General features: G+C 38.4%; 1 protein-coding gene across 1 annotated transcript in view; it reads right to left on the bottom strand.

Annotated features, from left to right (window-relative positions):
- Window positions 1–11,744, bottom strand: part of PTH2R (parathyroid hormone 2 receptor) — a 473,569-nt gene extending 461,825 nt beyond the window's left edge. The window contains exon 1 of the mRNA XM_082261344.1: window positions 11,217–11,744. Within this exon, the coding sequence (XP_082117470.1) occupies window positions 11,217–11,288 (72 nt within the window). The 5' untranslated portion in view covers window positions 11,289–11,744. The remainder of the gene's footprint in view (window positions 1–11,216) is intronic.
- Window positions 11,745–13,556: the final 1,812 nt, after the last annotated feature.

A 13,556-nucleotide genomic window follows, 5' to 3' on the forward strand; every position in this document is an offset into this window, starting at 1 on the left:
TGTTGCTAGGGACAACAACCTTCCTCTTTAGTAGACTCTCTTTAGGCATGGATGGGGCTGGTTCAGACGGTAACATCCCCTCCATCCATAGAATCCGGTCTCTCATTTCATCTATCTTTGCATTTTTCAGGCGTTTGGATCGCCCCATCTTCAATAACTCCACAAATTTTTCACAGTCCAGCAAAAAATTTTCAGACCACTGTCTCTTTAACACATGTAGTTTTTCTCTCTCTTGCAAGATCTCTTTTCCTGCACACACAGTTTGTGCAGTCACTTGCACCAGACACAACAAAGTTCATCAAATAATTTTGAGACCGCTGTCTCTTTAAAACACTTTTTTTTTTTTTTCTGTCAGGATCTTCTCTCCTGCACACATAGATTGTGCAATCTCATGCACCAGATAAAGTTCATCAAACATTTGCACTTCCTTGCAGGGATCTCTGCTTATGCCCACTGCATACCTCCACCATATGTAAGGGATTAGCTCGGTGGCGGGTGTGGATGACCCCTTTGGGGGTGCGTTTTCACAGAGAGATAGCCGAGCAGAGGTTGAAAACAAGACTGATTTATTCATGCAATTTACTTCACACAATTGCAAGCGTCAAAACAGCCAAAATAAAATAAAAGACAAAATAAATCCTTGCCTCTGTGGGCGGCTACCTTCTCACGCTGGAACCTACCTAAGAAGTCTTTCCAACCTACTGTTGGGCCGACACTGCTGATCCTACAGCAGACACTCAAATGTCCATTTGTTTGCTTTTCACACAGCACAAACATTGTCCATTGAACATGTCCCTTTGTTTCTTTCACATCAACACATGTTCATTTATAACAGGATCCTTTACTCTTCAGATTCTTCACATTGAACACAGTTCATTTAACAGGTCCCTTTACTCTTCACACTCTTCACATGGAACACTTTGTCTTCTCACCTTTGAGACGTCTTCACTCGTGGTTACCCTCCTTAGCTTCACATCGCTGTAGGGGGTCTTCTCCCATGCTCACCAGCTTGTCGGGAGGCACACATCCGACTGTCCCCCTCTCCCAGCCCACACGGCGACAGGCGGCAGCAGTCCTTCTCCCATGCCCACACGGCGTCGGGAGGTACACGTATGTCTGTCCTCCTCTCCCAGCCTACACGGCGACAGGAGGCAGCACTCAATAGATTTTCTCTGGACAAATTATAGAGGCCTTGATCTCCTCATTCTGAACAGCTGAATGGTTTTCAACTTCCTGCTGGCTCTTTTTGCAGCCAACACCCTATAGTATCAGTGAACTTTTCAAAGCAGGTGGGAATGTGTCTCCTCTCAGTGACTACATTCCCAGATTTACCTGACTTCCTGTCACAATATATTATATACACGTGATGTGGCGCACAGGTGCAACCCTGTAGCATTAAAACTGCTATAGGGCGGACCTAAAGTGGTTAAAGAGAAGTACCTCGCATGCATAGTAATCCTTGTTGAATTTTAATAAATGGAGTATTTTAAGATATTTTATGGTAAAACTTTAAGAAAAATTCAATTCACGACGATCATCACACACTAGCATTCCTTAGAGCTATACAATCATCATTATATCATCATATTTTTTAAGTCCCTGACTGAGCTTGCTATCAGCATTCTATGGTCTAGTCTGTACAGCAGAGCTCAGAGAAAGGGGGAGAAAACTAGCACAAAGAACCAGTTAGATGTTTTGCACTGCTAAGAGTGGGCAGGCAAACTGGCAAAATTGGATCATTTAGTTTGCCTATTTGGCAAACTGGGAATAGCTTGGGCTCGGGTTGAACTCATGGTTGACCCACTACCCGAAGATCATCCCCACTTCAGTAGACACCTAGATAAGCTGTCAGTTAACCTGAATATTCCCTATGGCACATTATAGAGAATGAACAGGTCCAATCTACTCTGTGGTATGCCTGCAAACACTCCAGGGACTTATTTACCAACCATTACAGGAAGGTATTTCTTTGACAATTCCGTGGAAATGTTTGCTGCCTCTGTGCCCAAGTTGTGCCTGATGGTGTAAACAGTGTGCAGTAAAAAATGAAATCAATGGAGCAGTCAGTAAATATTACAATTAGTTTTTGTTTGTTTTTTTCTTTTCCCAATTCAGCCCCCGTTCACACTGGGGCAACCTGTGAGGCGACCTGGTCGCCTCACAGGTCGCCGCAGGTCGCCTCCCATAGGGAAGCTGCGGACCCGTTCTGATAGGAGCGACACAAGTCGCTCCGACTCAGAAAAAGGGTCCGGAGCTTCTTTGGGGCGACCAAGAGGCGACCGCCATAGACTTCAATGTTATGAAGTCCGTGGCGGCCGCTCCGAGGTCGCGGCGCGCTGCTCGCACCGCGACCTCGGAGGTCGCGGTCCGAAGTAGCGTCGCCCCAGTGTGAACGGGGCTCAATGTAGATATTGTTTCTATTGTTTTGCAAAATGCAATTACTGATCAAAGTAGAGCTCTAAGGCCCCTTTCACACATATGGACCGTTCATTTCATCAGTTCAGTCACGTCAAAATGGATGAAGTATTCATCAGTTTTTCATCCATTTTTAACCACTTTACCACCGGAGGATTTTGCTGTCTTGCGTCCAGGCCACTTTTTGCGATTCGGCGCTGTGCAATTTTAACTGACAATTGCGCGGTCGTGCGACGCCGTACCCAAACTAAATTTATGTATTTTTTTTCCCACAAACAGAGCTTTCTTTTGGTGGTATTTGATCACCAGTGCGATTTTTACTTTTTGCGCTATAAACAAAAAAAGAGCGTAAATTTTGAAAAAATAACAATATTTTTCACATTTTTTTATATGAAATTCCCCCCCAAAAAAATGTAAAAATAAAATTTTTTTTAAATTTTTGGCCAATTTGTTTTCTGCTACCTATGTTTGGTAAAAAAAATCACAATAAGCATATTTTGATTGGTTTGCGCAAAAGTTATTGCGTTTACTAACTAAGGGAAAGATTTCTGTCATTTTTGGTGTTTTTTTTTAACTCGTAATGGCGGCGATTTTTTTTGCGGGACTGCGACATTGCGGTGGACAGATCGGACCCTTGACTGACATTTTTGACACTTTTGGGGGTACCAGTGACATTACTGCAGTAATCAGTGCTATATATATGCTCTGTTAATGTAAAAATGACACTGGCAGGGAAGGGGTTAATTTTATTGGAGAGGGAGGGGCTAATGTATGCCTGGTGCTTACTAACGTGTGGGGGGGAGGTGACTGAGTGAGTCAGGGACACATCGCATGTTCAGCTATGCTGAACCATGCTATCTGTCCCTGCCTGTCACTTAGGAGATCCGCCCGCTCTGTTTACACAAGCGGGCGGATCTCCAAACTAGATTCCCAGACGATAGGGGAAGAGCAGCTCCTCCCCTGGCCCGACTCCCGCTGTGACTGAAAACAGCGGGAGCGAGCCTCCGGCGGCGCGCGTGCGCCGCCCACAAGGGGTGGAGTCCAGCGACATAGGTCTACGTCGCTGGACGATAACGAGCCACATTGCTGCAGTAGCAGCAATGTGAGCGGAGTTAAAGTGGTTAATCTGTTTTTCATCCATTTTTAATCTGTTTTTCATCCCTTTTTTATTCGTTTTTCATCTGTTTTACATCCATATTTCATCAGTTTTTCGTCCGTTTTTCATCTGTTTTTCATCCATTTTTCATCTGTTTTTCGTCCATTTTTTATCAGTTTATTTTTTTACATCCACTACAAATGCAAAAACAGATGAAAAATGGACTGTTTGTCAGTGTACATCCATTTTTCATCCGATCCATTTTTTTAACGAAATAAATATAGGGCTTTCATCCATTAAAAAAAAAAAACGGATGTAAATGCGCGATCATCCGTTGTCATCCGTTTTTCTATAGGAATGCATTGATGTCTGTTTTTCATCCGTCAACGGATGGATGAAAAACTGACAAATGGTCCATCTCCATTCACAACAGCATATTTCAGCTCGTAAAACGCTAATTTCTGAAGTCTCAAAACGCCCAACAAGCAAAATCCTATTTATTTCAATGGCCCCTGTTCACATATGAGCGTTTTGTCACCTGAAGGCTCAAAAAAGTACATGAGCTTTTTTTTGGGTAGATTACAACATTTTTGTTAGGTTTCAATGCCTGCCTCTAAGCACCTGCAAAAAACACCTGAAAAAAGCCTGAAAAAAGCCCTAAAAAACGCCTATAAAACGATACGCTCAGATGTGAATGGAGCCTAAGCAAACAGCTCAACACAGTTGAAATTCAAACATGATTACTGATTTTATATACCTGAGCCCTCGTTCACATTGACTGCAGCTTTGAAATCGCACAATTTCAAAGCTGCATGTCAGTGTGACTTAGTGTAAGCGACTTCAGGCACAGATGTCTTTGCATGTCACGCCCAAAGTCGTCAAAAGTAGTGGAGGAACTACCATTTAAAATCGGTGTCGCAAAGTTGGTGTCACACCAATTTGAACAGTTCTATTTCTGACAATAGGGTGCGACTTGACCTGTTAAATCACATGACAATTCGCTCTTATGTAAACAAGGTCTAAAGGTTTGTATACAAATTCAATTTTTTTTTTTTTTTTTTACAGGAGGCAGGTCGGACTTGATGGGCAGACACTGCTGTTAATTGCAAGACAGAAGTTTAATTTTTGCTTACAATTGTGGTTTGCGGAATTCTGTGCTTTCCCAAAACACACAGATATGCAAAGCATTTGTCTGTGCCATTCATTTTTAACGGCACCCCTCATATCTAGCAATGTCTGCACATTTGTCCACACCAAAATGCATGGTAACGCAGTACCATTCGTTTGGTGCAGAACTTTGGGGCAGCAAAACTTTTAAAAAGAGTCATGGACTTCTATAATGTGTTTTTCACACATAGTATGACACTGCCTTAAAGTATTTATACAAAAAAATTGCGATGCAAGCATCTCAGGCATTCGTGCAGCCATAAGGAACAACCTCTGTCATTTATGTTAACTTTGTTTGTCTGTCAGCTCCATCTTGTGGCAAAAATGCAGTATTTTCCTGATTGGATTATTTCAGGAATATACCAAATTTTGACAACTAGATGGATTTGACAATCATTGGAATTCAACATATTACACAAATTATGGGAATTATTCATGATGGATGTGTGAAGTTAGCCTGAAACACGAAGTGCTGTTATGGCATGACCAGGCAAGAAACTTTGCAACAGATTGACAAAAAATGATTTGCCTAAGATAACTTTATACAGTGAGGCGTCATGCCAAACATACTGAAATATAGATGTTGGGCTTACATATACTTTCAACCAGTCTTTTAAATTCAGTGATTTAAAGAGTAACTCCACTTTTGTTGAGATTAAAAAAACAATCCCCCCTGGGTGATCCATGTACATTGCAAGAATTTTAACAAACTGCAGCTTGCTACCTGTTTCTGCTCTGAAGAAAATGCTGATATTCTTCTATTGTATGTATTTTGGATACTGTTTCTCAATGGGGTGACTTTTTCATTATTGATCAGCTGATGCACTTGCAGGGCACTAATGAGCAAAGGTGACGGGTCTGCATCCCATTCTAAGTGATTAACCCTTTAGGAGTATCTCACCAAAACTGAAATTTTTATTGCAGAAGATGCCTAAAATCTGACTTGTATCCTAGTGCTGACTTCTGGGAAAATCAATGAGCCAATCACACAAGCAGGTAATGACATTTCTGGTTGCGCACCATGCACCAACTGTGTACAGAACGCCTCCAGGGTGTCATCATACACTAAATTTTACAGCAAAGGACAGCACTCTAGAATGAACCAGGGTGCCATAATACATTCCATTTCACAGCAAATTACAGCATTGCAGAATGAAAGGAAAAGGTGATTTTTGGTAACAATAAATGACAATATGGCTTGTGTCGCAATTGTATATGCTGTATTATTTTTTATCTGTTTGCAATATTTTTTTCCCCACAAAAGTGGAGTTACCCTTTAACTGCTTGCCGACCGCCCAGTGTCAATATACTGTGGCAGGCTGGCTCGGCTGCATGAATCACCGTACCTGCAGTAAAGCTGACTCCCAGGGCCGGCGGCCATGATTGCTGCGGGCACCCGCGATCGCTCCCCGTGGAGAGAGAACAGCAGTCTGCTGTTGTGAGCATAGCAGACCATTGTTCTCTCAGGAATCAATATAGAGCACCTGTAATCCTCCTATTTAGGAACACAAGTTTCTGTGTTGATTCCACAAGCCCATCCCCCTCACAGTTGGAAAACACCCCCTAGGCATGGCCCCTGGGTTAACCCCTTCCCTGTCAGTGCCATTATTACAGTAACAGTGCATATTTTTAGCACTGATTACTGTATCAACATCACTGGTCCCCTCAAAAATGTCAGTTAGGGGTCCGATCTGTCTGCTGCAATGTCGCAGTCCTGCTAAAAATCACTGATCGCCGCCATTACTAGTAAAAAAAAGAAATAAATAAAAATGACCTAAATCTTTCCCCTAGTTTGTAGACACGATAACTTTTGTGCAAACCACTCAAAATACGCTTATTGGGATTTTTTTTACCAAAAATATGTACCCGAATACAAATTGGCCTAAAATGATAAAAAAATAGATTTTAAATTTTTTTTTTATTAGGAATGTTATATAGCAGAAAGGGAAAAATATTGTTTTTTTTTTTTTTTTCCAGAATTGTCGCTCTTTTTTTGTTTATAGCATAAAAAATAAAAATCGCACAGGTGATCAAATACTCCCAAAAGAAAGCTCTATTTGTGGGGAAAAAAAACTATTTTATTTGGGTACAGAGGTGCACGACCAGGTAATTGTTTGTTAAAGTAACGCAGTGCCGAATCACAAAAAAATGACCTGGTCATTAAGGGGGTAAATCTTTCTGGTCCAGAAGTGGGTAAATCTATTTGCTGTTTCACATTGTGCTAGAAAGACTAGTTTTGGATAGTAGGCAAACATTAGAACCTGTAAATAAATAGTGGGAGCTCTCGCGCTCAAAAGCAATATTACTCCAAAAATAATATTGATATCAATATATAATGTGAAATCAATATATGAACAAACATGAAAAAGATAATGAAAGTGAATAGATCACAGTGCTGCAACTTAAATAAATATAACTGAAAAATAGCAGAGCAAAATGATATAAACTGTTAGCTGTGCACATATATCATCCAAAACAGTGACATGTGTATAAGTGATCAATCAAATAATCAAATACGTGAACAATAACATTCGAAAAAACACTGCCACCAAAAATATATTTGTATATAAATATGAAAAATAAAAATAGTCCAAAAAAATTCATGAACTAAACTGAAAATCTATAGTGATAAGTATAGATAGTCTGGTGAGATTCCAGTGACTTCAAGATAAAAGAAACACCAAAAAAAGGTCCACCACCTCTGTGTTCCACACCCCTTTGCCAAGTCACTCACCCCCACTTAATGCCCTCCACTCTCATGGAATGGGCAAAAGACACTTGGATGTTCCACCTTAGATCAATAGTACACTGGCTGGTAGATCACTGATGCCTAGATAGCCTTCCTTCCACTCATTGCATGAAAAGAAAGAGAAGATACCACTAGTGCAATAACGTCTGAAAGACCTTTTAATAAAATATAAGCTTCCAATGTTTACACTCACATGGAACAATCCTTGTAAAAACACATAAAAGTATGTCATAAGCGGGGATAAAGGTGCTCACTCAGATCCTGCTGCCGCGGCGTAGTGTACCGCTGGAACCGAGTATAATGAATTCAAGGGCTTGGCTACACAACGTACCGGAAGGATTGGTTGGGTGAGCAGAGGTGTCTCCTCGGTTCCAGCGGTACACTACACCGCGGCAGCAGGATCTGAGTGAGCACCTTTATCCCCGCTTATGACATTCTTTTATGTGTTTTTACAAGGATTGTTCCATGTGAGTGTAAACATTGGAAGCTGATATTTCATTAAAAGGTCTTTCAGACGTTATTGCACTAGTGGTATTTTCTCTTTCTTTTCATGCAATGAGTGGAAGGAAGGCTATCTAGGCATCAGTGATCTACCAGCCAGTGTATTCTTGATCTAAGGTGGAACATCCAAGTGTCTTTTGCCCATTCCATGAGAGTGGAGGTCATTAAGTGGGGGTGAGTGACTTGGCAAAGGGGTGTGGAACACAGCGGTGGTGGACCTTTTTTTTGGTGTTTCTTTTATCTTGAAGTCACTGGGATCTCACCAGACTATCTATACTTATCACTATGGATTTTCAGTTTAGTTCATCAACTTTTTTGAACTATTTTTATTTTTCACATTTATATCCAAATATATTTTTGGTGGCAGTGTTTTTGAATTTTATTGTTCACGTATTTGATTATTTCATTGATTACTTATACACATGTCACTTTTTTGGATGATATATGTGCACAGCTAACAGTTTATATCATTTTGCACTGTTATTTTTCAAACATTAGAACCTCTCTCAAGTTTTTATTGCTTTCTTCGGCCCCCACCCTTTGTTTTTTCTTATTGAACATTGTTACCAGGACAGTAAATTATGAGAAATTCAAAATTTTACAAGTATCAAAAGAATTATAAGGTAATGGAAAATATTCCTAAATGGACATCTGTTCTGGTGCCAACTATCTAAGAGGGGACTTCCAATTATGTCTTTTAGAAAGGAAGTTAGTGGGAATCTCCCCAACATGACAGAAATATAATAGAGGTTCTAGGCTTCTCTGTCCAAAGCTAAAAAGCAACAGCCAAGATGTGACTGCCAGACAAACGTTTTACACCTTATAAGCTGTGCCAGACACACCGAAGTTCAGTTTTTAATGTATGAAATGAAGAGCTTTATTTAAAAAAATAAAATAAGGCAAAATATATATATATATATATATATATATATATATATATATATATATAGAGAGAGAGAGAGAGAAAGAGACTGATTTAGGGCCAATTCACACTGACTTTCGATAAAATACATTTACATTTACATCCACTTTAGTTGCATTTTAATGCGCGCTGATGTTCGTTGACATACATTTGGCGTCCGTTGACATATATTTTGACATCAGTTCACATACATTTTGACATCAGTTGACATACATTTTGCATTTTAGCGCAACGCAATGCAACATTATGGTGTGAATAGGACACATTGGAAATTATCGTTTTTCAGATGTCCTTCTGTTGAACTGTGTTTTACAGTTGCGCTAAAATGCACTGGTGTGAGTTGGTCTTCAGAGTAGATGGGTAGGTGAGGCACTCTTAGGTCTTTTTTTTTACTAGAAAGCAGATACAAGGTACAATTTGTTGTATCTTTTATCTGCTTCCTTGTGTAAAGTCTTGAGAGTGCCTCATCTACAGTGGGTCTGTCAACTGTAAGCATATAAATACATCCACTTTAAATACATCAAGGGGGTGAATAAGGTTCAAGAGGGCAGTTATTTTAGATATGAAACCAAATTCATAAACACGGGGACATGGCCTCAAACTAACTGGAGGAAAGTTCAAAACTAATCTTAGAAAGTATTATTTTACTGAAAGGGTAGGTGATGTTTGGAATAAATTTCCAGAAGAGGTAGTAAGACAGTCAACAGTAAATGGCTTAAAACATGCTTGGGACAAACATAGGTTTATACTCAGACAATAAAGCTAACAAAAAAAAACACACCCCCCCCCCTCAAAAAAAAAAAAAAAAATGGGCAGACTTAATGGACTACTTTTTCTGCCGTCAATTTTCTATGTTTCTATATGTGTACAGTACTCAGTCTTCAATGTGCGCTAAAACCACTATGTGAATGTTTTGTGTATCTACATATTGAGTATAAATTTTTATAAATAAAAGTCTTTTTTTTTTTGTAAATAAAAGTCTTGAACTTTATAGTTTTCAGAATACGCTATTAACTAATTGTTTGCCATTGTTGAAAGTATTTCTATAAGCAAATGACCTGGCCAATCCCATCCACACCACATCACAATGAAAGATGGAGACGTAAAAAATTTAAAAAATTGGAACAGCAGGACTTTCTACGTGTTGATCTTCCCCTTCAATGCTATTCAAAATAAACATACATATCGTAAAAAATATGACTTTTTTTGAATATAGACAGTTTAAAAAAAATCAGACATCCTGTCTTCAATGTGCGTTGGAACCACTATGTAAATTTTTTGTTTATCTACATATACAGAATAAATAACATATTTTTTTAAAATAAAAGTCTTGAACTTCATAGTTTTCAGAATACACTATTACCTAATTATTTGCCATTGTTGATAGTAGGATACATCCAAGAGATCATACATTGGTATGTTTGTCCATGTGACTATGAACACGCAGGTAGAGGGAAGCACAAGCAAACAAGCATTTTGCCTGCCAAGAATAGTGAATTCTGCAGTGTGATGTCAACTTTAAGAAACTGATAAATGTGCAAAATTGCTCTGTCTATATGAGGCAATGGTAGTATTGTTCTCATTTATAAAGCTTCTTAACGCTTAGCAGATTATAAAGCTATTTGTGACACAAAAGGAATCACTTGAGATCTCAGCAATGATTAACTTCTAAGAAATAGTGGATGATCTGGTACAGAGGCTCTGAATAATATAAATGATGATATTTATAACAAATAAGTAACATTTACACTGCCTACAAGATGCTTTTCCTATGCAGGTTGAAAATGAAGGGCTATGATGCATAAAATTGGTAATAAAACAGTTAACAGTCTACAAGCAAAGCATCCTTCTTACAACGAAGCTAACCCCTCTTTAAAATGAATGAAGTACAGTAAAGCAGCACTCCAATTTCTGTAAATTGTCTCCCCCTTGAGTTTTTTGGCAGAATAACATTTTAGGTTTTTCAATGAAATGAAATTGGCATTTTACTACTTCTATCACTTATTCAAAAGCAACCTTGAATCACTCAGATCATAAACAAAATTCATATAATATAGATATATAGTTACATAATTAGTCAGGTTGAAAAAAGACACAAGTCCATCTGGCTCAACCAATAAAAAATATGTTTATATTTTAATAAATATAAATATAAAAAAAACACAAACCAAAATTAATGTAACATGTATGTAAACTAACAAAAGCTATTACTGCCCTTTGCAGAGAATTACTATTTTGAAAACATTGATATTATTTATAAACGTTAATGGTGAATGGCCATGGGAAAATAATAATATTAATAATACATGCAATAAGAACAGAACAAATATTTGCAATGGGTAAATATTAGTTTCAAACATTCTTACCTGAGCTTTCACAAGAAATTCCTTTAAGGATGCCATTATCACCAAGGCATAATAAAAGCAGTAAATTGCCATTTGTGATTATTATAAAACAGATCTCCTAAAAAGAAATGATTTTGTTTTGTTCCAGATTCAGAAAATTAACTTTCAGGGTATATAAAAATGTAGAATCCCAGGTCCATGAAATTTGAAGCCTTCTTAGCAGATCCATGCACGTCCAAAAGTATTCCTAAATCACAATCTTTTAGAGGAGGTTGTCTTCCAACTTTATCTGGGTTGGATGAAACCATGTGGTAGTAAGAGTCATCTTACCCTCCTCTTTGCTGTTGGAAATGGTTTCCTTTTCATCCCTTGACATGTTGTGGATCAGCTGTTCCAGCTAGTGCACCAGCAGAAAGAATGAGGCTGAATAAGTGAGAAAAGCATCTCATTTGTAGTACAGCTATTCCTGTGCAAGCAGCTAAGCAAATGCCATTTAATTTCAGCTCTTTCCCTTCACCACTCACAAGTGAAAAGCAACCACTGCAGTAGAATCTCTTGTGTTATCAGAGCAAAAAGACAGCCTGCCTGATGATTCATTATATCCCTGTGTTCGGATCACCTTAAAGCTATGGCATGCGATGCCCCTCTCAAGCTAAAGAAAATATAATTACTGGGATCTGGATGTCAGGAGCAACCCAAGTACAGCAGGTGGAACCTCTTGAAGCATCTCTTGATAAATTATACTTCCTCTTTTTATTAGTACTTTTTGCTGTGTTGGCAGAATAAAACACAATTACTTAAAATGACAGCATGTACGTATGGGTGTACCTATACACAGATGTTTGCAGTACTTTATATAGAAACCCCATTTAATCATTACAATTTACAGCCCTTCCTTTAAACATATAACTGCACACAATTGTGCCTGTGTAGCTAGCAGCAGCCAATTAATCCATCAGTTTTCAGGATCCCGGTAGAAAGCTGGAACACCCACTGGAAACTGAAGGAGGGTTAAACAATCTCCATATAGATTACAATAGACAGCTGTCCCTTAGTTGTGGAGTGTGTCATCTCATCACACATATATATCACCAACATGCTATGTGAAGTTTACTGTAAAATAATTTTCTTCTTTAATTGTATCTATAACCAAAACAGTTTTTACCTTTGGATGGAGTGAGGAGGAATTAGAACTCCTGTCAGGTTTTACTGCAGTTAGAGATTTCCTTCCCGTCAGGAAAAAAGGGGTCCCCTAGGGCAGGAAGTGACGGAAAATCTCTCTAATGGAAGTGCAGAAATTCGTAAAAAAAAAGTTTTCTAGGACTAACTGTGAGATATAAGCAAATCCATCCCTTCTATCTAATGCTGACTACACATTATACTATTTTCTTTTAGATTTACCAAAAACCATATAATAGGAGGTCATACAGATTGTATGCAATCAGGCACGCCCTTGCACTACATAATTGAAGGTAAATCTAAAGGAAATTAAACAAAAAAAAAATTGTATAATGTGTAGCCAGCTTTAAAGAGGAACTGCAGTCTGCTCACATAATTTGTAAGAAAAACATATTTGCCATTCTGAAGCTTCCCTCCAATCACTTTGCATATTATTTTATATGTACCGTGATTCTGTACTTGCCAAATATGCTGCAGAAATCTCCCTCCACTAAGTTTGGCTGCAGCCATTTTAACTGTGGACTGTTCACTTCCTGGATGTACACAGACACACACACATACACATACTCACGCGGAGGCTTGCGTTCCATGCTCGCCTCGTGTTATGAACTCTGACTGAAAGACTGTTAACCTTTGCTTTAACTTGATGCGATATGTTACCTACAACACTGTAAGTGCAATTTTAATGTTTTTTTTTTTTTTATCAATAGAAAGGCTTTATTATACTATTAGGATTCTGTCTTCTCCATCCATGAGCGCCAGGCTACAAGATATATGTGAGCTGATATCTTCCCACTTACCATACATCTACTGTATATAGACCCACATACAGTATTGCTAGGGGGCTCCATATCCTTTGGTAAGTGCAAGCACAAGAGGGTGATGAGCACATTGCCCTGCATGAATCTAAATTTGTGAAGCACTTATACACTTTATCTGGATCAATATTAGATCTTTTTACTTTGGACTTTCACTGAGCACTTGCTTGCAATTAATATTTGCATTATTTGTCATATATGGTATTTGTAGTATGTTTACACTGTTTTGCACTGTAATTTATGATTGAATTTTTACTATTATTTAGCAACAATTAGGTGTTAAGATTTTTTTCTAGCATGTTTAATTAATTAATTAATTAATTTTTTTAGTTTAATTATGGATTTACACTGCCTGAAAATGTGG

This window comes from Pelophylax lessonae (assembly GCF_965119305.1).
Source record: "Pelophylax lessonae genome assembly, chromosome: 6".
NCBI classification, from domain to species: domain Eukaryota; kingdom Metazoa; phylum Chordata; class Amphibia; order Anura; family Ranidae; genus Pelophylax; species Pelophylax lessonae.